The 25,150-nt window shown below is 50.3% G+C and overlaps 1 protein-coding gene and 1 pseudogene across 1 annotated transcript; one reads left to right on the plus strand and one right to left on the minus strand.

Moving 5' to 3' along the window:
• Positions 1-2,034: 2,034 nt before the first annotated feature.
• Positions 2,035-6,797, minus strand: LOC134411993 (RNA-binding protein 4-like; annotated as a pseudogene).
• A 659-nt stretch (positions 6,798-7,456) lies between these two features.
• APH1A (aph-1 homolog A, gamma-secretase subunit) lies at positions 7,457-24,484 on the plus strand. Its single transcript, XM_063145748.1, has 7 exons — positions 7,457-7,627; positions 10,955-11,125; positions 14,013-14,086; positions 15,928-16,050; positions 19,744-19,871; positions 20,989-21,112; positions 22,642-24,484. Exons 1-7 carry the CDS (start codon positions 7,515-7,517, stop codon positions 22,704-22,706), a joined length of 798 nt encoding a protein of 265 aa, XP_063001818.1. The 5' UTR covers positions 7,457-7,514; the 3' UTR covers positions 22,707-24,484.
• Positions 24,485-25,150: the final 666 nt, after the last annotated feature.

Below are 25,150 nucleotides of genomic sequence, written 5' to 3' on the forward strand. Positions count from 1 at the left end.
TAAAATAAAAATAAGATCTATAAAGTAAAATAAATTAAATAATAGAAAAGACTCCCATCTTCAAATAATAGAAATGTCCCCGCATCAGCCTTCCAGGGGGAAGAGCCCCTCCCACGCTGCCTTGCTGCTCCCAGCCCCAGAAAGAACCCCTCCAAGTTGAACCCCACATGACGTCCGGAAGAGGGGCCGTGTGTTGAATCCCAGCCAAGCAGGAAAGGTGCAGACTCACCTCCGTTGTATCCCAGCGACCGACCGGGACTGAGCCCTGCTGGGGAGAACAGAGAGGGCTAGAGAGAGGAGGAAAGCAGAGGACCCCGTCGGCTTGGGAGAGAGGAGGGGAACCCCCGGGCTAAAAATGTCCCAGCTCCGGCGGTATCCATGCGGCCACGGCATGTGTGTGTGCGCCTAAATACCACAACTCCGATATTCTAGTGGCTTACCCAACACGCTAGACCAGGGATAGGTAAAGGTGTGCCCACCTGTGGCACCCATGCAGCCCCTGAACACCTTACCAAGGTGCCCTGACACTTTCCTTTTTAATTGATGCATCTCCTTACCCGTAGGTTTCTGTCGCTGCTGAAAACTGTGGGCTCAAAGGAGCTGTTTTTAGTGCGTCGGGGCTCAGACCCCCACCTCGGCCAGTCTTTGGGGCAGGGGGCTTGTCCTTTGCCCTGCCTCCCATGGCAGCCATTTTGTGGTGATACCCGGGACAAAAAAAATATGTCACAATGTAGAAAGGTGTGAATCCTACTGGGACAATCCCTTTTCTGGGACGGGCGCGGAAGTAAAATTCACCGGTGGAGGCTGGTGGCTCCAATGTCAGTGGGGTGGTGAGTCCACTCCGGGTTTCTGTCAGAACTGGTCAGAATTCTAAAGGAGCTCTCCGGAAGCTCTTTGCATGGTTCTTTTAGAGTTCCGACGGAAAACGGAGCCACCAGCCTCCACCGACTTTCAACCATCATCCCACCCATCATCCCACGTCTCCCCAGTGCCTATTCTGAGAGCGAAAGAGAAGAGGGGTGGGGGGGGGACAGCCGGACGTTCACCCGGAGAAGCTTCGAACTCTGGTCAGCTGGCCGGTGGGCAGAACGGACGGCGGTGGTTCAGGTCAGCTTTGCCCGCTTGTGGGGCATTCCAGATTCCCCATTGCGCCTTCCAGAAACAGCTGTCCACAAAAAGAGAAAGTCAACGAGGGGAAAGAAAACAGCGTTAAAAAAAATATCCGGCGCTCGGCCCGGGCAGCCCCGACGTTTCTTTAAAAGACGAAGAGACGGAATCCAGAAGCGGTACGAAGCCACGGCTTGGGGGGGTTCTTGCAAACGTTTTCCCTAACTCTTGAAATGGAGTTAGTGGCAGTGGTGGCAGCAGAGCCGAGAGAGACGGGGGGAGAGAGAGAGAGAGAGAGAGAGAGGCGGCACAGAGGCGGCACGGCTCTTTACGCAAAGCACAGGGTTCGGGGAGGGGGGGAAGTTAACCGAAGCGGAAATGCGGGAGACGGAAGTCACAGCAGGGCCGAAGTGGTCCATTCCCCCATGCAGAAAGAGGGGCGGAGCAGATCAGATTGGGGGTGCGGGGGGAGGCAGAGGGGGGGGCGATACCATTAAAGCGACGCTGATTTGACGACGAGACGCGGTAGGTTCTGTAAAAGCCGTTTAATCATCCACATTGAAAGAAAATAAAAAGTGAACAAGTTGCCGTGACGAGAACAAACTCTGTTAATCACTTGTACAAAGGCGAACAACGATAATTAAAATCAAGTCCGAGTACCCAGGAATACTGCAAAGCAAAAGGAGCCTTCCCGGCGACGCAGCCCGGCGACTCGGCTGCGGGATCGGAACTCGGCACGCGACGACATGGAGCAAGCAAAGGATGTAGCCGGCGGGCCGGGCGGAGGGTTGCAAACGCTGGCGGCACGGGGGAAGAGTTTGGGCGCGGGGGGGGTGGGGGTGGGGAAACCCGGGCACGTTTCTGCAAGCGAAAGCGTCTTCGGCGTCATCACGGGTTGGCGAGGCGGGGTTGGCGAGGCGGGAGGCGGGCGCCGGCTCTTCGAAGCAGGGGGCGGTTTTGGGGTAACGGCCGGATCGGAACAGAAAAAAAAAAAATTTAAAAAAGGAAGAGAGGAGGAAGAAAAGGGGGGAGGGGGAGGCAGAACCAAAAAACGCAGCGTCACCAACCTTGGAAGGCAGCCGAAGGAAAATGTCAGCGCAGGTTAGAGTATGCGCAGCAATGGGCCTTGGAGACACCGCTCCAGCGCTGCCTGGGAGGAGCCTGAAAAGAAATCTACACAATTTAGGCGCGTGCAGTCGTATATGTATATATATTCACACACATACACACGCATCGGGACTGGAGACGATACAGCAGAGGAGGGGGAATCTTTCCCCCCTGGGAGCGGCGTTCAGCTTCGGAGAAAATCGTGGGGGATCCCATTCTACTGGCGGGCAGGGCCGAAGCCGGAATAAATGCCAATGGATTTCCGATTTGGGGTAGAGGGCGGGACAAGAAACGGTGTCCAAAATGCTTGACCCGGCTGCAAAATTTTCTGGGTGATGCAGGGCCGGCCGACATCTCTCGGCCTAACCTACCTCGCAGGGCTGTTGTGAGGATAAAAAGCAGCGAAGGGGGAGAACCAATGGATTCCACATCGCGTTCGCTGGAAGGACAGCGGGACGGGAGAGTAATACTTCGGGAAGGGGTGTCGGATTTCTTCCAGTTCCGGGGGGGGGGGGTGTCAGGTGAAATTGCGAGGAGGGGCGTGGTCTAGCGATGGGCAAAGCAAAATGGGCGGGGCAAAAACCAGCATCAAAATACCAGCGTCTCGTAGCTTAAGGCTCTTCCTGCCAGAGGTGTTTCAGACTTTTAGAATAAGGGGGGGGGGAATGCGAAAAAGACGGGGAGCCACGAAATGATTGGTGGTTGAGAGAAAGAAGGCGGGGCCAAGGGAAAGGGGCGTGGCCCTCTGAGAAACCTTGGGGGCTGGACGTGGCCTCTGGGAGGGGTGGATTTGGCCGGGGCTTGATATTTATCCCTTCTTTTAATATTTTCTCCCCCCACCAATATGGGGTAGAGACAGATGCTGGGGGGGGGTACACCCCCTGCCCCCTCGCTCCCCATTCAACCAAGGATTTCTGGACACTTACTGGTGAAAGGGACACAACACCCTCAGAAGGTCTGGGCGTACTGGGCGGCGTAGGCGCTGGCGTACCGCTCATAATATTCTGCCACGTTGTACGCGGTGCCTATGCTGTACTGGGAGTAGGTGGCGGCCGCAGCGGCCGCTGCTGCATACCCGGGCTGGCTGTAGGCTTGGCTGTATGTCTGGTTGGCGGCGGTGGCGGCGGCCGCAGCTGCGGCGGCCGCGGCAGCGTACGGGTCAGCGTACTGGGTCACGACGGCGGTGGGCGTTGCTGTTCGCCTCCCCACGGGGCTCCTTTCCCTATAGGCGGCCGGGGGGGGTGGCGGCGGCGGCGGCGGCAGCGGCAGGCAAGGCCCGGTCGTAGGCCGCTCGGGCCCGGTCGTAGAGCTCGTAGGAGTAGCGGTCGCAGTATTCTCGGTCGTACCACGTGCGGGGACAGTACGGGGTGTAGGCCGGGGCCGCAGCAGGGATACGCCCCCGGGAGAAGTAGTAGCTGGGGGTGGCGGCGGCGGGGGGTGGGGTGGCCACGGCGGCTCCCTTGGCAGCCCGGAGGGAGCTGTTGCTCTTGGAGAGGGTGACGAAGATCTTCTGGTCTTCCAGCGGGGTGTCGTTCAGGTTCAAGATGGCGTCCATGGCCTCCCGCTCCTTGGCCATGTGGACGAAGGCGTAGTTCTTCACGATGTCGCACTCCACCACTTTGCCGAACCTCTCGAAGAGCTGCCGGATCTGCGAGGTGGTGGCCTTGGCCGAGACGTTGCCCACGTAGATCTTGGTGGCGTTGCGGATCTTGGAGGTGGCGTACTCCACCGTCAGGTGGGCCCCGTAGAACTCGCTCTTGTGCAAGGCGCTGATGGCCTGGTGGGCCTCGTCTTCCTTCTCCATGTGCACGAAGGCGAAGTTCTTCAAGATGTCGCACTCGTTCACCTGCCCGTACTGCTCAAAGAGCTTCCGCAGCTCCTCGGCTGTGACCACGGGAGACAGGCCCCCCACAAAGATCTTCACCATGGCAAAACCGGGGCCCTCCGTCAGGAATCACTGCGAGGAAAAGAGGGGGGGGGGAAGAGGTTACCCCAACGTACACACAGGCTTCCGTTAGCTACCCGCCCTGCTCTCCCTAGGAGGGGCGGAAGCTCAGCGATAGAGCCCTGCACTGCAGGCAGAAAGACCCAGATTCGAATCCTGGCATCTCCCAAGTGGGGCAGGAAAAACTCCTGCCTGAAACCTCGGAGCTGCTGCTGCCAGCCAGTGTCATGAATAATGGGCTAGATGGACCCATGGTGTGACTCAGCAGATTCTGATGCGCCGAAAAAAAGCGCTTCACTCTCCAACGCAGCTCCAAGTTTAGGATGAAAGCCTTGGACAGGCCTGATATGAGAACAGGCTTAGAATATATACCAGAAGAGGCCTGCTGGATCAGAGTGAAAACCCATCTATCCAGGATCCTGTGTCCACATTGGCCAACCAAGCTGCCTGTGGGAAACTCACAAGTAGGACCTGAGTGCAACAGCACCCTCCCACCCATGTTCCCCAGCAACTGGTGTACATAGGCTTGCTGCCTCTGCTACTGGAGGTAACACATAGCCTCAGGGCTAGTAGCCATGGATGGCTTCCTCCTCCAGGAATTGATCCAACCCCCTTTTAAAGCCATCCAAATGGGTGGCCATCACCACATCATGTGGCAGTGAGTTCCATAATTTAACTCTGCGCTGTGTGAAGAAGTCCTTCCTCTAATTTGTCCTGGATCTCCCACCCATCAGCTTCATGGAAGGACCCCATCGGGTTCTAGTATTTTGAGAGAGGGAGAAAAATGTCTCCCTGTCCACATTCTCCACACCAGGAATAATTTTGTACACCTCTGTCATGTTTTCCCTTTACTGTCCTGGACTGTTGACCGAGGATCTTAAGGACATCAGAAGAGCCCTGCTGGATCAGACTGAGGGTCCATGTAGTCTAGCACTCTGTTTACACAATGGACAATCATGCCCATGTTCCCCAGCAACTGGTGTATACAGACCTACTGCCTCTGATACTTGAGGTAGCACATAGCCACCAGGGCTAGTGCGCACAAAGTGTGTGATGTACCACAACACCCTTCTCCCAACTTATCACTGGCTGCAGAAAAGCACTCCGAAGAAGCTAGCCTGCCCCCCCTGATCGCCTCACAGCTGGGGCAGACCATGGGGGTTTGGGGCCCAGTGATACGTCCCACACCTTAAAAAAAAAGGGATACTGTAGAGTTGGAAAAGCGCAACTCACATGATCCAGGGGCTGGAGCATCTCCCCTATGAGGGAAGGTGACAACAGCTGGGATGGTTTAGCTTGGAGAAAAGGAGGCTGAGGGGAGACAGGATAGAGGTGGACAAAACGATGCCTGGTGTGGAGAAGGTGGACAGGGAGACATTTTTCTCCCTCTCTCATAATACTAGAACCCAGAGTTATCCCATGAAGCTGATGGGTGGGAGATTTAGGACAAATGAAAGGAAGGACTTCTTCACACAGCGCAAAGTTAGATTATGGAACTCACTGCCACAAGATGTAGTGAGATGGCCACCCATTTGGATGGTTTTAAAAGGGGGCTGGATCAATTCCTGGAGGAGGAGGCCATCCGTGGCTACTAGCCCTGATGGCTTTGGAGACAGTACGCCTCTGTGCACCAGCTGCTGGGGAACATGGGTGGGAGGATGCTGTTGTGCTCATGGGCTTCCTGTTGGAGCAACTGGCTGGCCACTGTGGGAACAGAATGCTGGGCTGGGGAACATGGGCGGGAGGGTGCTGTGGCATCATGTCCTGCCTTGTTGGTCCTTGGCCGATGGCTGGTCAAGATGGACCCTGGGTCTGATCCAGCATCAAGGCTCTTCTGATGTTCTTATGACTCAATAGGTTGAATTCAGGGTGGACCTTATAGGGAGGTGCTCTCTGGAAACATCCCCCTCTCCTCCATCCCCCCACCCCCAAATGATGATCCATCCCCATCTAGGAAGGTCCTAGAAGGGGGCTTTTAGTCCCTGCTTGCCTCCTTCTCCATCCTCGGGCTGGGATTCACCTTCCCACCTTTGCCTGGAGTCGCCCCCTCCCCACCCAGGACCCCAGCCTCACCAGGCACCAGAGAAGAGGGGGACGGTGTGTGTGCGGGTGGGTGGGGGGGAATCCTTCCCTGCTCCGCGGGCCCTTCTGGGATTGAGCAAGGGACCCGATCCAGAAGGGTGCCCCCTTTGTTGGGAGGACCAAGGGCGAGCCACTTTGGGTGGGTGGGGGGCAAATTTGGGTGCACTTTGGGGGGGGGATTTGGGTGCACTTTGGGGGGGGATTTGGGTGCACTTTGGGGGGGATTTGGGTGCACTTTGGGGGGGCAAATTTGGGTGCACTTTGGGGGGGCAAATTTGGGTGCACTTTGGGGGGGCAAATTTGGGTGCACTTTGGGGGGGCAATTTTGCAAGGAGGGAGGGAGGGATGGTTGAGTGCCCCCCACCCCCGTTGAACCAGCCTAGCAGTGTCCCCCCACCCCACCCCACCCGCACCACTCACCGGCCGGACTCCTGGCTGCGTCTCCTCTGTGCAATGCAGCGCAACGCCCCCTCGCCCCTCCCGTTTTTTGCCTTAACCTCCCTCCTGGGCTTCGCGGAGGCTGAAGCTGCCTAGGACTGCGCCATGTTGGGCTCCTTCTGGATCACGTGAGCAGAAGGGGGGGCGACAAATCCGTCCCCTAAGCTATTCATTGCAGGGGAGGGGAGGGAGGGGAGGGGACGGGAGCGCCTGGCGACGCGCGTTCCGGATTGCGCGTTCCCTCCACGCAGAGGCGCAGGTTGCACGTGTGAATGCGATCGCCCCGTGGAACCTGCCTTGGGAGGGGGGCTACGGGTCAGGGGCGGTGTTAAAGTATATAATTTTGCATCTTTTAAAATCTATTTTAAAGTGTTTTATTCTGTTTTTATTTTATTTTTATCTTGTACACCGCTCCGAAATTTTCAATGGGGAGCAGTATATAAATATTGTAAATAAATAAATAAATAAATAAATGACAAAGGTTATATATTATATAATATTACATATAATAAATATATAAATAAACAAACCAACCAGGCGGTGACTGTTATCTCTGAATACCCCGCTACATCTCATCTCTAGACCTTTATGCCTCTCTGTTTATTCCCCTGCGGGACTACAACTCCCATGATGCTTCTGGGGAGGGCAGGGCTGCGGCTCCGCCCCGTGGCCGTGCGGCCCCGCCCCCTCCTCCCCATTGGCCGCCTCCCTCCCCCGCCCTCCTTGTCCTCCCAGCTGGGCTGCTGCGCCTGCTGCTCCTCCTCCGGCCCGGCCTCCTTTCCTTACGCGTCGCCGCCCGAGCAGTTTTGCGCTGCGCCTGCCGCTGCTCGGGGCCATGGGGGCGGCCGTGTTCTTCGGCTGCACCTTCATCGCCTTCGGGCCGGCCTTGGCCCTCTGCCTGCTCACCGTGGCCGGGGACCCCCTGCGCGTCATCATCCTGGTGGCCGGGTCAGCCCAGGGCAAAGGAGGGGCGGGGGGAGCAGTTCCAGGAGCAGCCCCTAGGGGGCAGCACTTGGGGGGGCAAAAGGGTGGGGTCGGGAAAGGGTGGGGGTCTCTTGGAAGGGACCTTCGAGGGTGGTGGTGGTGGTGGGTCTTCCCAGGGAGGGGAGCTCTGGAGCAGGTCCAGCAAGGGGGTCTAACTGGACCAGACCCCCAAGCGATGGGGGAAGATGCTCTGGACCCCTGGCTCTGTCATGAAGGGTCTTGCAGGGGGGGGTGTAGGTATGGGGTGGGGAGGCTCTGGACAGGTGCTTGGAGAAGCTTATTGATTTCTATCCCACTCGCTAGACAGAACTTCACAAAAATGAAAAAAACGCAAAATGCAGCCGGAAACTCAACAGGACGCAGAACGGCTAAAAAGTGCAATATCTTTAAAAAGTGCCACCGGACTCCAATCCCAGCAGCAGTGCAGAGATCTGAAGGGCGAGAGCAGATTTTAGAGTTGGAAACTGGACTGTTAAAACTGCTTGGGGAGGGGACATAGAAAGGTGATATAGGGTGGGGTACACAAATGTCTTAGTAAATAAATAAAGGTCTTCACCTGGTGCCGGAGAGAGCATAGCTAGGTTCCAGGTGAACCTCATTCCACAGCCGGGGTGCCACAGCAGAGAAGGCCCTCCTCTGAGTAGCCACCTGCCTCACTTCCTTTGGCAGGGGCTCACGGAGAAGGGCCCCTGAGGATGACCTTAGGGTCCGGGCAGGTGTATCTAGGAGGAGGCGTTCCTTCAGGTAACCTGGCCCTAAGCCTTTTAGGGCTTTGAATGTTTTACCAGCGCTTTGAATCGGGCCGGAAAGGGACTGGCATCGTATAACCTCGCTGGCCAGTTTCTGTTAGCAAACTTGCTGCCCTGTTTTGGGCCTGCTGAAGTTTCCGGACCACAGTCTGGCTTCTCCCCTGCAAAGGACTTTGAACGAATGCCGGAAGGAGAGTCACGCCCAGGACCAGGGAAAGACGGAGCACTTTATTCCCCTGTGGGTGTTTACCCTTAGCTGGGCCCAGCGTTCCCTAACCAGATGCCCTCCAGATGTTTTAGATGGCAACTGCCTGCATGCCTGGCCGTGCTAGCTGGGGCTGATGGGAGTTGTAGTGCAGCACATCTCTAGGGCATCAGGTTGGGAAAGGGCTGGGCGAAATGTAACTGATGACGAGCTTGCCCAATTGAGTTTTGGAAAGAAGTGGCCGGCGGGCAGGGTCCCATCACGCGCTTGTGCAGAACACCCACAGCTTGCTTTCCCATGTGAGAATCCAGGGCTCTGGAGCAAACCTCTTCATGCTTTGTCGAGATTGGCCCCGTTCAGAAGACGCCTTAAACCATGGCTTTAACTACGGTGGATAAAGCAAAACGCCTTACTCAACGTGGTTAAAGCCATGGTTTAAGGTGTCTTCTGAACACGGCCCAGCTTTCTGGCTTAACCACCATGGTTAAAGCCGTGGTTTAAGGTGTCTTCTGAACCAGGCCAATGTGACAGGAAAGACTTCTCACGTGTGAAACAAAGCCCTATGAAGAGAGACTGAAAGAACTGGGCATGTTTAGCCTGGAGAAGAGAAGATGGAGGGGAGACATGATAGCACTCTTCAAATACTTGAAAGGTTGTCACACAGAGGAGGGCCAGGATCTCTTCTCGATCCTCCCAGAGTGCTGGACACGGAATAACGGGCTCAAGTTACAGGAAGCCAGATTCCAGCTGGACATCAGGAAAAACGTCCTGACTGTTAGAGCAGTACGACAATGGAACCAGTTACCTAGGGAGGTGGTGGGCTCTCCCACACTTAGAGGCATTCAAGAGGCAGCTGGACAACCATCTGTCAGGGATGCTTTAGGGTGGATTCCTGCGTTGAGGAGGGGGTTGATGGCCTTGTAGGCCCCTTCCAACTCTACTATTCTATGATTCTATGAACCACTTTCCTTTCATGTTTAGCCTGGAGAAGAGAAGATTGTGGGGAGACATGAGAGCACTCTTCAAATACTTGAAAGGTTGTCACACAGGGGAGGGCCAAGATCTCTTCTCCATCATCCCAGAGTGCAGGACACGGAATCATGGGCTCAAGTTACAGGAAGCCAGATTCCGGCTGGACATCAGGAAAAACTTCCTGACTGTTAGAGCAGTACGACAATGGAATCAGTTACTTAGCGAGGTTGTGGGCCTTTTAGAGGCCTTTGAGAGGCAGCTGGACAACCATCTTATTATTATTATTATTATTTATTTATATAGCACCATCAATGTACATGGTGCTGTCGGGGATGCTTTCGGGTGGATTCCTGCATTGAGCAGGGGGTTGGACTGGATGGCCTTGTAGGCCCCTTCCAACTCTGCTATTCTATGATTCTATGAAGAGGAATGCAGTGCCTCTTCAGATCTAGACTTTCCAGTTTTTTGTTTGTTTTTCTTTCACGTTGCAATCTTTCCTTCCTGCCCGCAAAGAGGCATGTGATGGGAGTTGTGGTGACCACACTTCCCTTTAGTGCCTCGGAGGTGGAAAATGAGTCATAGCTCAGAGCAGCTTAAAGTGCAATCATTATGATTATGATTAATTATTATTATTATTATTATTATTATTATTATTATTATTATTATTATTATTATTGCTATACCGCCCCATAGACGAAGCTCTGTTGGCAATTTACAACATTCCATAAAAATACAAAACACAGCATAAAAAATAGTCTAAATGATTTAACAGAGAGAAATTAAAATGATGTGACCGACTAAAAACAATTTAAATAAACAATGTTTTTCCTAGTAGATCCTGTTGTAATCCTATGCATGTTTAGAGGGGGAAAAGCCCTACAACCTCCAGCATAGTTGATTGGTGTATAATGGGAGCTGTAGGGCCTTTTTTACTGGTAAAACACGCACGGGATTGCGTCCTGCCTGGTTCTTGGGCAAGTGAACGGTGCACTAAGTTGTTTTGGAATGTATATATCTTTTCCTAGGTCTTTTATATATATATATAAAATATATATCTTTTCCTAGGTCTTTGTATGTTGTCTGTTTTTATGGTTTTAAATTTTGTGCATCGTTTTTTAATGTTTTAATTTTTTGCAAACCGCCTGCAGCGCTTCTACTATGGGCAGGTGTAGAAATGTTATTAGTAATAACAATACGGCAACCAGGGGCCACGACACGGGCAAGTGGCATCACTAAGGCCGCATAAGTAAAATCATGCTATTTTCAGGATTGCTACAGATGGTACAATGTGGGGTTTCGTGGTTTTCCACATTCGTGCATCACCAGCCATCCGAACGTTTTTCTCTGTCTCTGCTGTTCACCCAGGGCCTTTTTCTGGCTGGTCTCTCTCCTCCTGGCTTCTTCCATCTGGTTTATTTCGGTGCATCTGAGCGACCGAGAAGACGGGCGTCTGCAGCATGGCCTCCTGATGTTCGGGGCGGCGGTGTCGGTGTTGCTGCAGGAAGCCTTCCGTTTTGGCTACTTCAAGCTACTCAAGTAAGAACGCCCTTCAAGGTGTACATTGATGGTGCTATATAAATAAATAATAATAATAATAGCCCAGCCTGGTTGAAGTGTCATGGTTCTTCAAAGTGCCCTGGGGCTGTAGTTCTGGGAGGGTGAACAGAGCTGTTTTCTAGAGGACCATGCTAACGTCTTCCCGGGTTTTCCGTTTTTGTGGGGGAGCTGTGATCCTTCAAAGGAAGATAATGGAATAGGCTGGGTTCTGAACATGCCTGTCCTTTCGTTTTAAAATAGGTGGAAGATCGTGTACGTATGATTATACGTTGTCCTTTGTATTTTATTTAGTTATTTATTTCAAACATTTCTTGGCCGGCTTTCAGGGCTACTCCTTTTTTGTTTTGGGTCAAAGTGCTGTCCAATTAGACCTAAGATAAAATCCTGGATTTCTCCATTAATTAATTAATTAATTACATTTTTATACCGCCCAATAGCCGAAGCTCTCTGGGCGGTTCACAAATGTATATATATATGGGCACTGGTCAGTTTCATCAAGGGGAAAGTTTTTAAAATCGCTTTCACTGTATTTATTTGTTTATTTAAAACGTTTCAGGGCAGAAGCCCTCACAAGGTGGCTCTCAGCACTAAAATACATGAAAACAGTTAAAATGTTAAAAGCAGTAAAAATGTAAAAGCAATAAAATGGCAATAAAAACAATAAAACCAGCAGCAACAGTCGTATCAAGAGAAGGCCAAGATAAAATCGTGTTTTCAAGACCTTCTTAAAAGCCGGTAATGATGGGGCATGGAGGATTTCTGATGGGAGCTTGCTTCGAAGGTGTGGGGCCACCATGGAGAAGGCTACGTCATATGTGATCATCCACCTAATTGCTCTCACAGGTGGGCAAATGAGAAGGGCATCTCTTTCAGACCTTAAAGTGCGGGCAGGCTGATATGGGCGAAGGCGGTCCTTCAAGTAACTTGGTCCCAAACTTTTTAAAGCTTTAAAGATCAAAACCAGCACATTGTATCATGTCCTGAGGGAATGATATTTGGATCCGATTTTAGATTGCAATCCCACTTCAAAGGCAGTTCTGTTCCAAGAAGCCTTCCTTAACCAACAGCCATGGGTTTTATTGGTGTTCTGTTTTTAAAAAGGACAATTTTAATATGACATTTTAATCTCCCCCTCAAACTGTTTTATTAATGTTCACCACTCTGAAATCTGTTTTAGATACGAAGTGGTGTACAGATTTTGTAAACTAAGAAGTAATTGGTGTTAGTGGGGGAAATCTTGTCAGGGAGGTTTAGAACTTTTAAGTTCATGAGTGATTTCATATAATTTCCCTTATTTTAGTCAGATATTCAGAATCTGAAGTTTATTCTATAGATTTGGGGTTGTGTTAACTTTATGGACACATGCTGGCTTTGTATTCATATCTGTATCTTTTTTTAAAAAAATGTGTTCTGATGATCCGATGTCTGTATGCACTTAAACACATCTGAATCGGATTATTCAACAGTGAAGCTATTTCAGATGTTTAGAGCAGTGTTGTTTTTTGGGGAGGGGGTATCATTCAGACTTCTGTCTGATTTGGATCTCAGGTCAGAAGTGAAATCTGCCGTGCATTTTGCGGGCTTTTTAATTCTTCTGAGAATCCCTGAGATGCCGGACCTGGCCACGGTGACACATGCCTTAGTTACATCCCGATTGGATTACTGTAATGGGCTCTACGTGGGGCTGCCTTTGAAGAGTGTTCGGAAACTCCAGCTGGTTCAAAAAGCTGCAGCCAGATTGTTGACCGGGGCTGGTTACAGGGAGCAGACAACTCCCCTGTTAAAACAGCGCCACTAGCTTCCAGTCTATTTCCGGGCACAATTCAAAATGCTGGTTATGAGCTATAAAGCCCTATATGGCTCGGGTCCAGGTTATCTCAAAGACCGTCTTCTCCCTTATGAGCCCCCCTTGCTTTAAGATCTTCTGGAGAAGCCCTTCTTTCAGTCCCACCATCTTCACAGGCACGCTTGGTGGGAACATGGGACAGGGCCTTCTCGGTGGCTGCTCCACGGGGAAGCTAGGCTGGCTCCCTCCTTGATGGGCTTTCGGAAGCAGGCTAAAACTTGTTTGTTCCAGCAGGCCTTTGGAGAATAATCTGGTCCTCCATCTATGTTAATGACTTATAATTTTGTTGTGTATTTTAAACATATATATATATATATATATATATATATATATATATTTATTACATTTTTATACCGCCCAATAGCCGAAGCTCTCTGGGCGGTTCACAAAAATTAAAACCACAATAAAACACCCAACAGGTTAAAACACAATTACGAAATACAGTATTTATATATATATATCTTTTCCTAGGTTTTGCAGTGTATGTTTTAAACTTTGTAAGGCCGCCTTGAGGCCCAGTATTGGGCAAAAGGCGGTATACAAATAAATATAATAATAATAATAATAATCTGGTTTGTTTGTTTTAAGTCGCTAGTCCCCATGGATGTAGAGACGAGGTTAAACGTAAGATAGATATCATCTGTCGGGGCTCCTGGCAGTCAGCTGGTGAAGGTTCTGTGTTGCACTTAGATCTTGTTCTGATCCCATAGGGGCCCAGTAAAGATGGGCTTTTGTAGGGTGAGCCCATTTGTAAAGAGGAGGAAAACTGGAATTGGGAGCAGTGGAGTTGCAGTGGGGGTATTTAAATGTCGCAGTAGACTTCGAGGGGTGTGTGTGGCAAGATAGTGGTAGTTACAGAGTGTGTTGGATTAGATGGACCTTCAGTCTGATCCAGCATGGCACATTCTTATGATTTATTACATTTCTTTACCGCCCCATAGTCGACGCTCTGTGGCTTTCTTTGGTCTGCCATTTCTTTCCTGGAACTGTTGACCCATTCCTTGCTTCCTTTTCATCCAGGAAAGCTGACGAGGGGCTGGTCACCATCAGCGAAGACGGGCGCTCTCCCATCTCAATCAAACAGATGGCGTATGGTGAGTGTGCGCCAGGCCACATCTGATCGCATGCGTCACTCCAGGCGTGTGAGAGTTCCCACTGAAAACAGCCATGCGTTAATCCTTGATGTGGTATAATTTTTTATTATTATTTCAAAACAACACCAACTTAAAGGCACAAAACAAGAGGAAAAAACATATAAGAGATAAAAAACACAAAACATATAAAAACATACAAATTTAAGATGGACTTCCGATTTTCTCCGCAGCAAAAATATGCAACCATATCTTCTGTTATGACTTTTAGAGCAGTCCGACAATGGAATCAGTTACCTAGGGAGGTGGTGGGCTCTCCCACACTAGAGGCCTTCAAGAGGCAGCTGGACAAGCATCTGTCAGGGATGCTTTAGGGTGGATTCCTGCACTGAGCAGGGGGTTGGACTGGATGGCCTTTTAGGCCCCTTCCAACTCTGCTATTCTATGAGTCTGATTCTCTTACTCTATAATTACAGAAATCAAAATTCCCCTCTTTTATCTTAAATTTTTTTCTTCTTAATCATTGAATACACAGATGAACAAATTGGGTTTTTTTTCTAGTCCCTGCAAAAAGTCTATAAGAGGTTTGCATTCAGTTAAAAATCTAGATGTTGACTTATCTGGGCCTGTTTAGCCTGGAGAAGAGAAGATTGAGGGGAGACATGATAGCACTCTTCAAATACTTAAAAGGTTGTCACACAGAGGAGGGCCAGGATCTCTTCTCGATCCTCCCAGAGTGCAGGACACGGAATCACGGGCTCAAGTTACAGGAAGCCAGATTCCGGATGGACATCAGGAAAAACTTCCTGACGGTTAGAGCAGTATGACAATGGAATCAGTTACCTAGGGAGGTTGTGGGCTCTCCCACCCTAGAGGCCTTCAAGAGGCAGCTGGACAACCATCTGTTAGGGATGCTTTAGCATGGATTCCTGCATTGAGCAGGGGGTTGGACTCAATGGCCTTGTAGGCCCCTTCCAACTCTACTATTCTATGATTCTAACTATTGACGTAAGTTTTGCCATCTCCACCAACTCCACCATCTTCAATAGCCGTTCATCCATTGTAGGCAATGTTGAGCCTTTCCATTTTTGTGCATATAATAATCTCGCTGCTGTTATCATATATATAAAAATAGGGTCCAATAGTTCCTTTTCATCTGGTCATCCATTAAGCCCCAAAGAAAATATTCCGGGTTCAGTTGTATCTTGGTCTTTATTATCTTCTGAATTAGAGAATGAATTTGCCTCCCAAAGTATTTAGCATTTTTGCAAGTCCATATATGATAAAAAGTTCCTTCCATGCATTATCCTTGGTGATGAAGATAATAATAAATATATTTCTTACCTGCCTCTCCCTTTGGATAGAGGCGGGGAACAACATTAGTACAACAAATACAGTATAAATCAGTTACATAAAATTAATTAAAAGAGGAAATAAAACCAATACAACATCAAAATAGCGATCAACACATCTCACAATTGTGCTGCCTACATGGAACCAACTCCCTGTTTCGGCTGGATGAATGCAGCTTTAAATGGCTGTTGACAAAGCTAAAGTGGAAGATGATTACACTTCTGAATTTAGTTGCCTTTTCAGCCTCCTCCGTTTTCAAAGTCGCTTCCCCAAAGCGAAACAACCCTGTTGCTGGTTTATCTGCCTTGTTAAGACGCCTTGAGTTGTTTTTCCCGTTGGCACTGGGGTGTGCGATTTGTCTTGTAAAGGGCCACCGTGATTGCCGCTGATTTTGGAGTGGGGGGTGCTGGGGGTGAGGAAGGATGTGGTGAAACCGTTCTAAATGTGCTCCACCATAATTGGGGCTTTGTCCGTAACTCTCCCTTCTGTAGTGTCGGGCCTCTCCTTCGGGATCATCAGTGGCATCTTTTCGGTCATCAACATCCTTGCAGATTCCATCGGGCCGGGCACCGTAGGGATCCATGGGGATTCTCCCCATTACTTCATCACGTCAGGTGAGATCCGGCCCAGGTGTGTGTTACAGCGGGAGAACCTGGTTTCTAATCTCCCTTTACGTGGGAGAATATTCTCTTTAATACGGGAATAATAGGTAGGCTGTGAGGTATCCTTCCCTCCTACTCCAAAGTGTCCTCGCTAGATGGGCGAAAAAAACCAACCCCCACAAACTTGGGAGGTTTTGGATCATCCAATCCAAGGCTTTGCCGCCACATCCTCGCGCCCTGCATTTTTCGCTAGACAGGCAAAATGCCCGTCTAGCGAAAAATGCAGGGCGCGAGAATAGGGAGGCAAAGCCTTGCATTGAATGACCCAAAGCCTCCGAAGTTTGGGGGCTTCCGATCACCAAGGGCAAAATCGATAGGATTGTGCCCTGAATCTGTTCCCAGGGAGACACTGGCTGGCTCCTAGTTCCCGAGCGAGAAATAAGAGGTGCCTGAATAAGAACCGTCTCCACATGAATCTACACAGATCTTGTGACCACTTTCAGAGGCTCTGCTCCCACCGAGTAGGGGGCAGCATTTGGCAATGGGATGGAGAGGGTCTTTTTAGTGGTGGCATCCTGGAGCCCATCTTAGTGTCATTCTGGTGCCTGGCCAATTCCTTTATTTTTTTTTTAAAAAAAATCCCCAGCCTTTGGATCTATCTTACCTTTACGTTGTTTTTACTCTTTGGGACTGATTTTACTGCTGCATTTTTACTTCTGTTCTTCAGTTCTTAATTGCTTCGCTTCTTGTTGTGATCTGCCCAGAGAACTCCGTCTTAGGGTAACCTTTAAATACTGTAAAAAGGAAAAGGAGTTCTACTGTTTGCTTAGCTACATATGATCTCTGTGGTCTTCTCCCTGGGGAACCCCAAATTTCGATACTGTGGCAGGGGGCTGCCAGTTTGGAAAATGGGCTACTGCGAAGACCATTTTGATCCTCCTTGCACACACCCTGCGTGTGCAGAAAGGAACGCACGCGCACTGACAGCGAAAGTGTTGTGTGTGTGTAGTGGCTTTTATGATTTATTTAACGGTGTTTATGTGTCGCTTCCGTTGAAAGAAACGTCTACGCGATGTACAAAATGATAACCGTGTAGGTTCATGAATTAAATAGCTGGATATAATTACTGTAGACAGAAGACAAGGTTTCCTTGTTGCGTATGCTTCTTGGGAAAGGTGCGGAAAAGGGCAACTCACATGATCCAGGGGGCTGGAACATCTCCCCTTTGAGGGAAGGTGACAACAGCTGGGATTGTTTAGCTTGGAAAAAACGGAGGCTGAGGGGAGACAGGATAGAGGTGGACAAAGTCATGCCTGGTGTGGAGAATGTGGGGAGGGAGACATTTTATTTATTTATTTATTTATTTAATTATTGCATTTTTATACCGCCCAATAGCCAAAGCTCTCTGGGAGGCTCACAAAAATTAAAACCATTCAAAGTATTAAACAACAGGATAAAATCAGCAGCAGTACAGAAATACAAATTTAAAACAGCAAAGTTAAAATTAATTTTTAGTCTGTTAAAATACTGGCGTCTGAAAGAATCTAGTGTACGTGCCAGGCAAACCTCCTTAGGGAGCTCATTCCATAGCCGGGGTGCCAGAGCAGAGAAGACCCTGCTCCTGGTAGCCACCTGCCTCACTTCCTTTGGCAGGGGCTCACGGAGTAGGACCCCTGAGGATGACCTTAGGGTCTGGGCAGGTACATATGGGAGGAGGCCTTCCTTCCTTTCCTCCCTCTCCCATAATACTAGAACCCAATGGAGTCATCCCATGAAGCTGATGGGTGGGAGATTCAGGACAGATAACAGGAAGGACTTCTTCACACAGCGAACAGTTAAACTGTGGAATTCACTACCACAAGATGTGGTGATGGCCACCAGTTTGGAGGGCTTTCAAAGGGGGTTGGATAAATTCCTGGAGGCGAAGGCTACGTGCTACCTTCAATATCAGAGGCAGTAAGCCTAGATACACTAGTTGCTGGGGAACATGGGTGGGAGGGTGCTGTGGCACCATGTCCTGCTTTGTTGTTCCCTGGTCGACAGCTGTTTGGCCACTGTGTGAACCGAGTGCTGGACTAGATGGACCCTTGGTCTGATCCAGCATCAGGGCACTTCTGATGTTCTTATGTTTCAGTAGGCATTGAAACCCCAGAAGAGTTGGTGACTATTTCGTGGCAGGAGGGAGTTCCAGAGGGTGGGCACTAAAGGCCCTCTTTCAAGCCGCCATGGACTGGATTTCCAAAAAACATGGCACCATCCAGAGGGTATCCAAACGGGCTAGTAAAGGGTCAGACAATCTCTTATGTGTCCTGGTCCTGAGTCGTTTAGGGCTTTGTAAACACAAACCGAAACCTTCAAACCCGGAGCGTCGGAGCTCAGTCCCACGTGACAATGCAGCCGGACCGTCTTTCTTCTGATAGAATCAGAGCATAGTGGAGTTGGAAGGGGCCTATAAGGCCATTGAGTCCAACCCCCTGCTCAATGCAGGAACCCACCTTCAAGCATTCCTGACAGATGGCGGTCCAGCTGCCTCTTGAAGGCCTCTCATGTGGGAGAGCCCACCACCTCCCTAGGTCATGGGTTCCATTGTCGTACTGCTCTAACAGTCAGGAAGTCTTTCCTGATGTCCAGCCAGAATCTGGCTTCCTGTCACTTGAGCCCATGATTCCGTGTCCTGCACTCTGGGAGGATCGAGAAGAGATCCTGGCCCTCCTCTGTGTGAAAATTCTTCAAATACTTAAAAGGTTGTCACACAGAGGAGGGCCAGGATCTCTTCTCAATCCTTCCAGAGTGCAGGACATGGAATAACGGGCTCAATTTAAAGGTAGCCAGATTCCAGCTGGGCATCAGGAAAAACTTCTTCACTGTTAGAGCAGTACGACAATGGAACCAGTGACCTAGGGAAGTTGTGGGCTCTCCCACCCTAGAGGCCTTCAAGAGGCAGCTGGACAGCCATCTGTCAGGGATGCTTTAGGGTGGATTCCTGCATTGATCAAGGGGTTGGACTCGATGGCCTTGTAGGCCCCTTCCAACTCTGCTATTCTATGATTCTATGAACCCTTCAAGTCCTTGAAGAGAGTGCTCTCATGTCTCCCCTCAATCTTCTCTTCTCCAGGCTAAACATGCCCAGTTCTTTCAGTCTCTCCTCATAGGGCTTTGTTTCCAGACCCCTGATCATCCTGGCTGCCCTCCTCTGAACACGCTCCAGCTTGTCTGCGTCCTTCTTGAATTGTGGAGCCCAGAACTGGACACAATACTCTAGATGAGGCCTAACCAGGGCCGAATAGAGAGGAACCAGTACCTTACGTGATTTGGAAGCTATACTTCTATTAATGCAGCCCAAAATAGCATTGGCCTTTCTTGCAGCCATATCGCACTGTGGGCTCCTATTCAGCTTGCGATCAACAATTCCAAGATCTTTCTCGTTTGTAGTATTGCTGAGCCAAGTATCCCCCATCTTGTAACTGTGCATTGGGTTTCTATTTCCTAAATGTCGAACTTGGCATTTATCCCTATTCAATTTCATTCTGTTGTTTTCAGCCCAGCACTCCAGCCTATCAAGATCACTTTGAAGTTTGTTTCTGTCTTCCAGGGTATTAGCTATCCCACCCAATTTGGTGTCACCTGCAAATTTGATAGGTGTTCCCTGCACCTCCTCGTCCAAATCGTTAATAAAAATGTTGAAGATTTCTCTTCTCCTTCCAGCCTTCCTCACCATGGCGTTAGTTTTCTTGCACACGTTCTGGGGGACGATTTTCTTCGACGCCTGCGAGAAAGGGCGCTACTGGAAGTTGGCTCTGGTGGTTGCCAGTCACCTGGTCACCTCCGGACTGGTGAGTGGACAGCTCTCTTCTCTGGGTCACCTTTACCTTATCTGACTTGGCTTTGTGCGTGCATTAAGGACCTGCTTCCTTTTTTCTTTTCTTTTTACCGTCTGACTGCAGCCAACAAAAATCCAGCCAGTGGCTTAAAGGCGCAGTTTTTGTAGTTTCCCAGAAATAGTCCTAAAAGTGCCAACTCTGGTGTTATCTCCAACTGCTGTCCAAAAGTGGTTATCTCCAACTGCTGTCCAAAAGTTTCCCAGAAATAGTCCTAAAAGTGCCAACTCTGGTGTTATCTCCAACTGCTGTCCAAGTATATTATCCATTTTGCCAAAGGCTTCAAAACTTCGCCACTTTTGCACAAGGTCACCACATGTGCTGGGTGGTACCTGGTTGCCTTACATCCCCTCCAGCACAATTTTGTCAATTCCTGGTGAATGTGTGCTAAACGAACAGGGGTCATGTGCCATTTTTGAAGAACCTTCAACGCTTGTTCCCTCATATTAGCGTCACACGGGACCCAGGCTTGTTTCTCGTGGGCGTTTCACGCTCACCCGGGTGCTTCGGCGGCATTGATGCAAGCTCTTGTGAAGTGTGGCGTAGTGGCTAAAGTGTTGGGCTGGGAGTCGGGAGAGCCGGGTTCTAGTCCCTGCTCAGCCATAGAAGCTCACTGGGTGGCTTTGGGCCAGTCACAGACTCTCAACCCAGCCTACCTCACAGGGTTGTTGTTGTTGTGAGGATAAAAATGGAGAGGAGAAGGAAGATTCTGTACGCCGCCTTGGGTTCCTTGGAGGAAAAAAGGCGGGATATAAATGCAATAAATAAATAAATAAATAAATAAATAAATAAATAAATAAATAGTGTGGTGGGCGGGCCTCCCAATTTGCTCCTTCGCCCTCAACAAAGAGGGGGACGTTTTGGCCAAGACGGACAGTCATGCGAAGCCCCCCCCCCCCCCCCCCGTATTTTGGAACGACAGAGGATTATCCAAAACACCAGTCGCCATGGAAATAAATCGAAGCAGTCGGCTTTGTGGAAGCGGCTTTAGCCGTGCCCTGGCTTCTGGGAGACCGAGGGAATTGTTGCGACTTCGGACGGGTCCTGAAATCTCTTCTCTTTCTGTTTCTAGACGTTCCTCAATCCGTGTTACGAGGCCAGCCTCATCCCCATCTTCTTCATCACGTTCTCCACGGGGGTGTGGGCCTTTTTCACGGCCGGAGGCTCCCTGGGAAGCATCCTCGCCTGCCTCTCCTGTGAGGGTCGCGACGCCTGCGCGGGCCGTGGGGCCTGGGGAGGGCAGGGCGGAAACGACCCCCGAATCCACCTCCTGAGCTCTACATCTGCAGGGAGGGAGCAGAACTGCTTGTATTTCTACCTAAGCAAACCAGCTGTCTGTTGCATTTTTAGGATTCAGCTTTCATCTGAAAACAAAACAAAAAGTTACTAGTCCTCATGGCTCCAGTGCTTCACTTGAAAAGGCGAAAGTGAGAAGTCAGCGTAGGAACGTCAGAAGTTGCCTTCTACTGAGTCGGACTGTTTGTCTACTAGTATTGTCAACACTGACTAGCAGCAACAGCTCTCCAGCATATTATTATTATTATTATTATTATTATTATTATTATTATTAGCCAAAGAAGGCTTTCAAGTCGGCTTACAAAAATATTTCTTCAGCCCACAAGCTTACAGTCTAAACAAACATGACACGAAAGGAAAGGAGGTTGGGAGGGAGGAGGAAAAAAGCAAAGCAAATTCAGGCACTGGATTCTTAGTTGCAAAGCTCAGCAGCTGCTCCCTCTCCCTCTAATAGCCTCATACAGATTTCAGGCAGGAGTTTTTCCAGCCTTACCTGGAGATGTTGCCAGGAATCAAACCTGGTACCTTCTCCCTGCAAAACAGAGGCTGTACCACTGTGCTACAGCCCTTCCCATAGAATGCCCAAGTGCTGTGGAGAGGCCTGTACTCCCCTCGCAAACTGGCTCTCCTTCCGAAAGCCTGCCTGTGCCACCCTCCCACCCCCTACATAAACACAAGAAAGCTCATATCAAACATGCCACGGTTAAAAGGCCTCATTCGGTACCTCCAGTGTGCCTGATTCAGGTCAGAGAGCTCCCCCTTTTCTCACTCTCCCCCAGCCCTGTTAGAGTGAGGGCTCCAAGAAGGCTGCAGACAAGCTGGAGCGTGTTCAGAGGAGGGCAACCAGGATGATCAGGGGTCTGGAAACAAAGCCCTATGAAGAGAGACTGAAAGAACTGGGCAGGTTTAGCCTGGAGAATGGGAGACATGGGAGCACTCTTCAAATACTTAAAAGGTTGTCACACAGATCTCTTCTCGGTCCTCCCAGAGTGCAGGACACGGAATAACGGGCTCAAGTGACAGGAAGCCAGATTCCGACAGAACATCAGGAAAAACGTCCCGACTGTTAGAGCAGTACAACAAACATCAGGAAAAAACTTCCTGACTGTTAGAGCAGTACGACAATGGAACCAGTTACCTAGGGAGGTGGTGGGCTCTCCCACACTGGAGGCCTTCAAGAGGCAGCTGGACAACCATCTGTCAGGGATGCTTTAAGGTGGATTCCTGCATTCAGCAGGGGGTTGGACTTGATGGCCTTAGAGGCCCCTTCCAACTCTGCTATTCTGTGGTTCTGTGTGATTTTAACGCAGGCTTTTTGTAGAGCCCAATGACCTCCTCGTGCGTAGGTTGTATGGGACCTAGCTCACCTTCACTGGGTGGTTGATGGACTTTTTTTTCCTTCTCTTTGGGGCTGTCCGCTCCCTCGCAGGCCGGCGGAAAGAGGAGGACCACATCATGGTGTACTCCGCGCTGCAACTCCCCGTTGAGGACTGAATCGCCCCTTTTGGCCTCCGGATACCAGGACGCTTCGAAGAGAAGACGATCACCCAAGTGCCCTCTCTTCTTGGCAGCTGTAAATGGCGTACTTTTGAGCTCTTGTCTCCCCCTCTCTCTGCCTCCGTTGATGGCAGGACTGGCATCAACGCCGCAGGAATTCCTCGGCTCTTGGATTTCAGGACAAGGCCCCCGCCTTGCAGTTGGGAATTTCAATTTTTCCTCTGGTGTGTGTGTATGCGTGACGTTTGTGTTTGTGTTTCCTTCTCGCATCTGTCCGGGAAGATGGAAATGTCGCTTCACCTCCAACGATCCCTTGTCTTTGCTAGAGGAAGAGGCTGAAGCGAGGCCGAAGCGAGGCCGCAGCCCCGATCCCTCCTAACTTACACTCCGTCAGATGGATGATTCCTGGAGGTGCTGAGAGTGGCGGCCTCTTCGTACGCCAGCTTGGGATGCAGCGCGCTGCATTTCTTGGACTCGTGGCCTTGGCAGAAATGATTTTCAGTCGGCCATGCCCGGGCGAAGACCCTGTCCCCTGGTCGGCAACTATTTTGGCCGGAAAGGAGAGCAGGCCTAGTGGGCCAAGCACCTTCCCTCCCCGAGAGGACGGCAAGCAAGCCTAGTGGTCTCAACTGCCACTCCTTTTCCCTTTTCCCTCTGAACTGGGAGCTAGTTCAGCAGCCTGGATTGGGCCCCGGGGCTGACCCTATTCTGGTCCATGTCAGTTCTTGCCCCACTTTGAGCATTTTGAAGAGTGCACCTTTCCCCCCGTCCTGTAGAGCTTTTCCCCCCAGTCTTGATCCGCTGCTCCCGAGTAATCCCAGCGCACATCTCAACCCCAATTCCTCCTGCCCATTTTCAGGTTGGAGAGATTATCCGGTTTTTGCAGGCCAAACTAGAACCTCTCCTCCCTGACATGTGTATGTGTGTGTTCAGTGTTGTTTTTTACTGTCCGGCCCTCACCACTGGCTGTTGTGGCTCATGGGAGTTGTAGTCCACTCTCCACATCCGGAAAAACACAAGTTGCCCACCAGAAGATGGCGAGCGTGTAAGGCTGCATTCCAGATGTGTCGGGACTACAATTCCCATCATCACTGGGCTCGCAACCAGCTTCCCTGGAATGTTGTTTTGTTGGTTGGTTTGTTTTTGACTCTCCAGCTAGACTTGAACTCAAGTTATTTGGCTGAAAGCTTGTGTTTTTTAATTAACGTTCTTTGCTCCCTGATGTTCCTGAGAACACACCGGTGACGTGTCCGAGCACCGTAGCCCTTGACGGTTCTCTCTCTCTCTCTTTTTTAATGTTTTCGCTCTGTCTCCTTTTGCTCTGTGCTGTCGGTGACTCGGCCAAGCCACGATCCCAACGGGCGTATGCCCCCTCTTTTCTTGTGGACGTTACCGCATCTGGGTGGCAAATGAAGTTCGCCCCATAGAGAGCGAAGGGGCACCCCTAATTGCCTCCTGGCCATTCCAACAGGAAATGGCAGGTGCCGCTCTTGCGCCCCTTCTCAACTCTATGGTTGCTTCTGCCATTGGCCAACCGGCGGCGCCTCCAGTAGGAAATGACCTAAGCAGCGCCCGGTAGTAGCCCCCTCTTCTGGCTAGAAAGTGCCACTGCATCTACATTAATGGACTATTTCTCTCCCTCCCCCCCCCCCCTTCTTGTCATATGTGGGCAGGCACTAAAATAGCTCTTTTGACAAAGCAGGATAAATACTGCAGGGTAGAACCAATCATTCCCGACCCCCGTCGGCGCAATGAATAAAAGGACTTCTCTCGTTCATGGAGCCGTTGTCGTGTGTGGGGACGTTTCCTTTGGCGAGCCGTATTGGGGGGACGCGACGAGGCCTGGCGGCGATTTCTACGTGACTTTTACTGTAATAACGACGGAGTTATTATACTGCTTTGTTAAATACTTAACAGGTTGTCCCACAGAGGAGGGCCAGGATCTCTTCTCCATCCTCCCAGAGTGCAGGACACAGAATAACGGGCTCAAGTTAAAGGAAGCCAGATTCCGGCTGGACATCAGGAAAAACTTCCAGACTGTTAGAGCAGTACGACAATGGAACCAGTTCCCTAGGGAGGTGGTGGGCTCTCCCACCCTAGAGGCCTTCAAGAGGCAGCTGGACAAGCATCTGTCAGGGATGCTTTAGGGTGGGTTCCTGCATTGAGCAGGGGGTTGGACTGGATGGCCTTGTAGGCCCCTTCCAACTCTGCTATTCTATGATTCTACTCCAGGGCGTGAAAAATACAAGCCGAAGGCAGGGGCGGAACCAAGAATAGTCTTTGCAAAATATTATTGGGATGAAAACGGTTTAATGAAGGTGCCTACGCGTTTTGGACAAAAAACATCCTTCCTCGGGGCTTATTCAACACGGTTTTACAGCCGTTTGCTATGATTTCATTGAGCAAACGACTGTAAAACCTTGTTGAATAAGCCCTGGGGA

This window comes from Elgaria multicarinata, chromosome 21, assembly GCF_023053635.1.
Source record: "Elgaria multicarinata webbii isolate HBS135686 ecotype San Diego chromosome 21, rElgMul1.1.pri, whole genome shotgun sequence".
NCBI classification, from domain to species: domain Eukaryota; kingdom Metazoa; phylum Chordata; class Lepidosauria; order Squamata; family Anguidae; genus Elgaria; species Elgaria multicarinata.

Coding starts and splice junctions, on each gene's coding strand:
- APH1A (XM_063145748.1), top strand. CDS start 7,515: ATGGGGGCGGCCGTGTTCTTCGGCTGCACCTTCATCGCCTTCGGGCCG. Junction 14,087..15,927: donor AATCAAACAGATGGCGTATG/GTGAGTGTGCGC, acceptor TCCCTTCTGTAG/TGTCGGGCCTCTCCTTCGGG. Junction 19,872..20,988: donor ACCTGGTCACCTCCGGACTG/GTGAGTGGACAG, acceptor TTCTGTTTCTAG/ACGTTCCTCAATCCGTGTTA.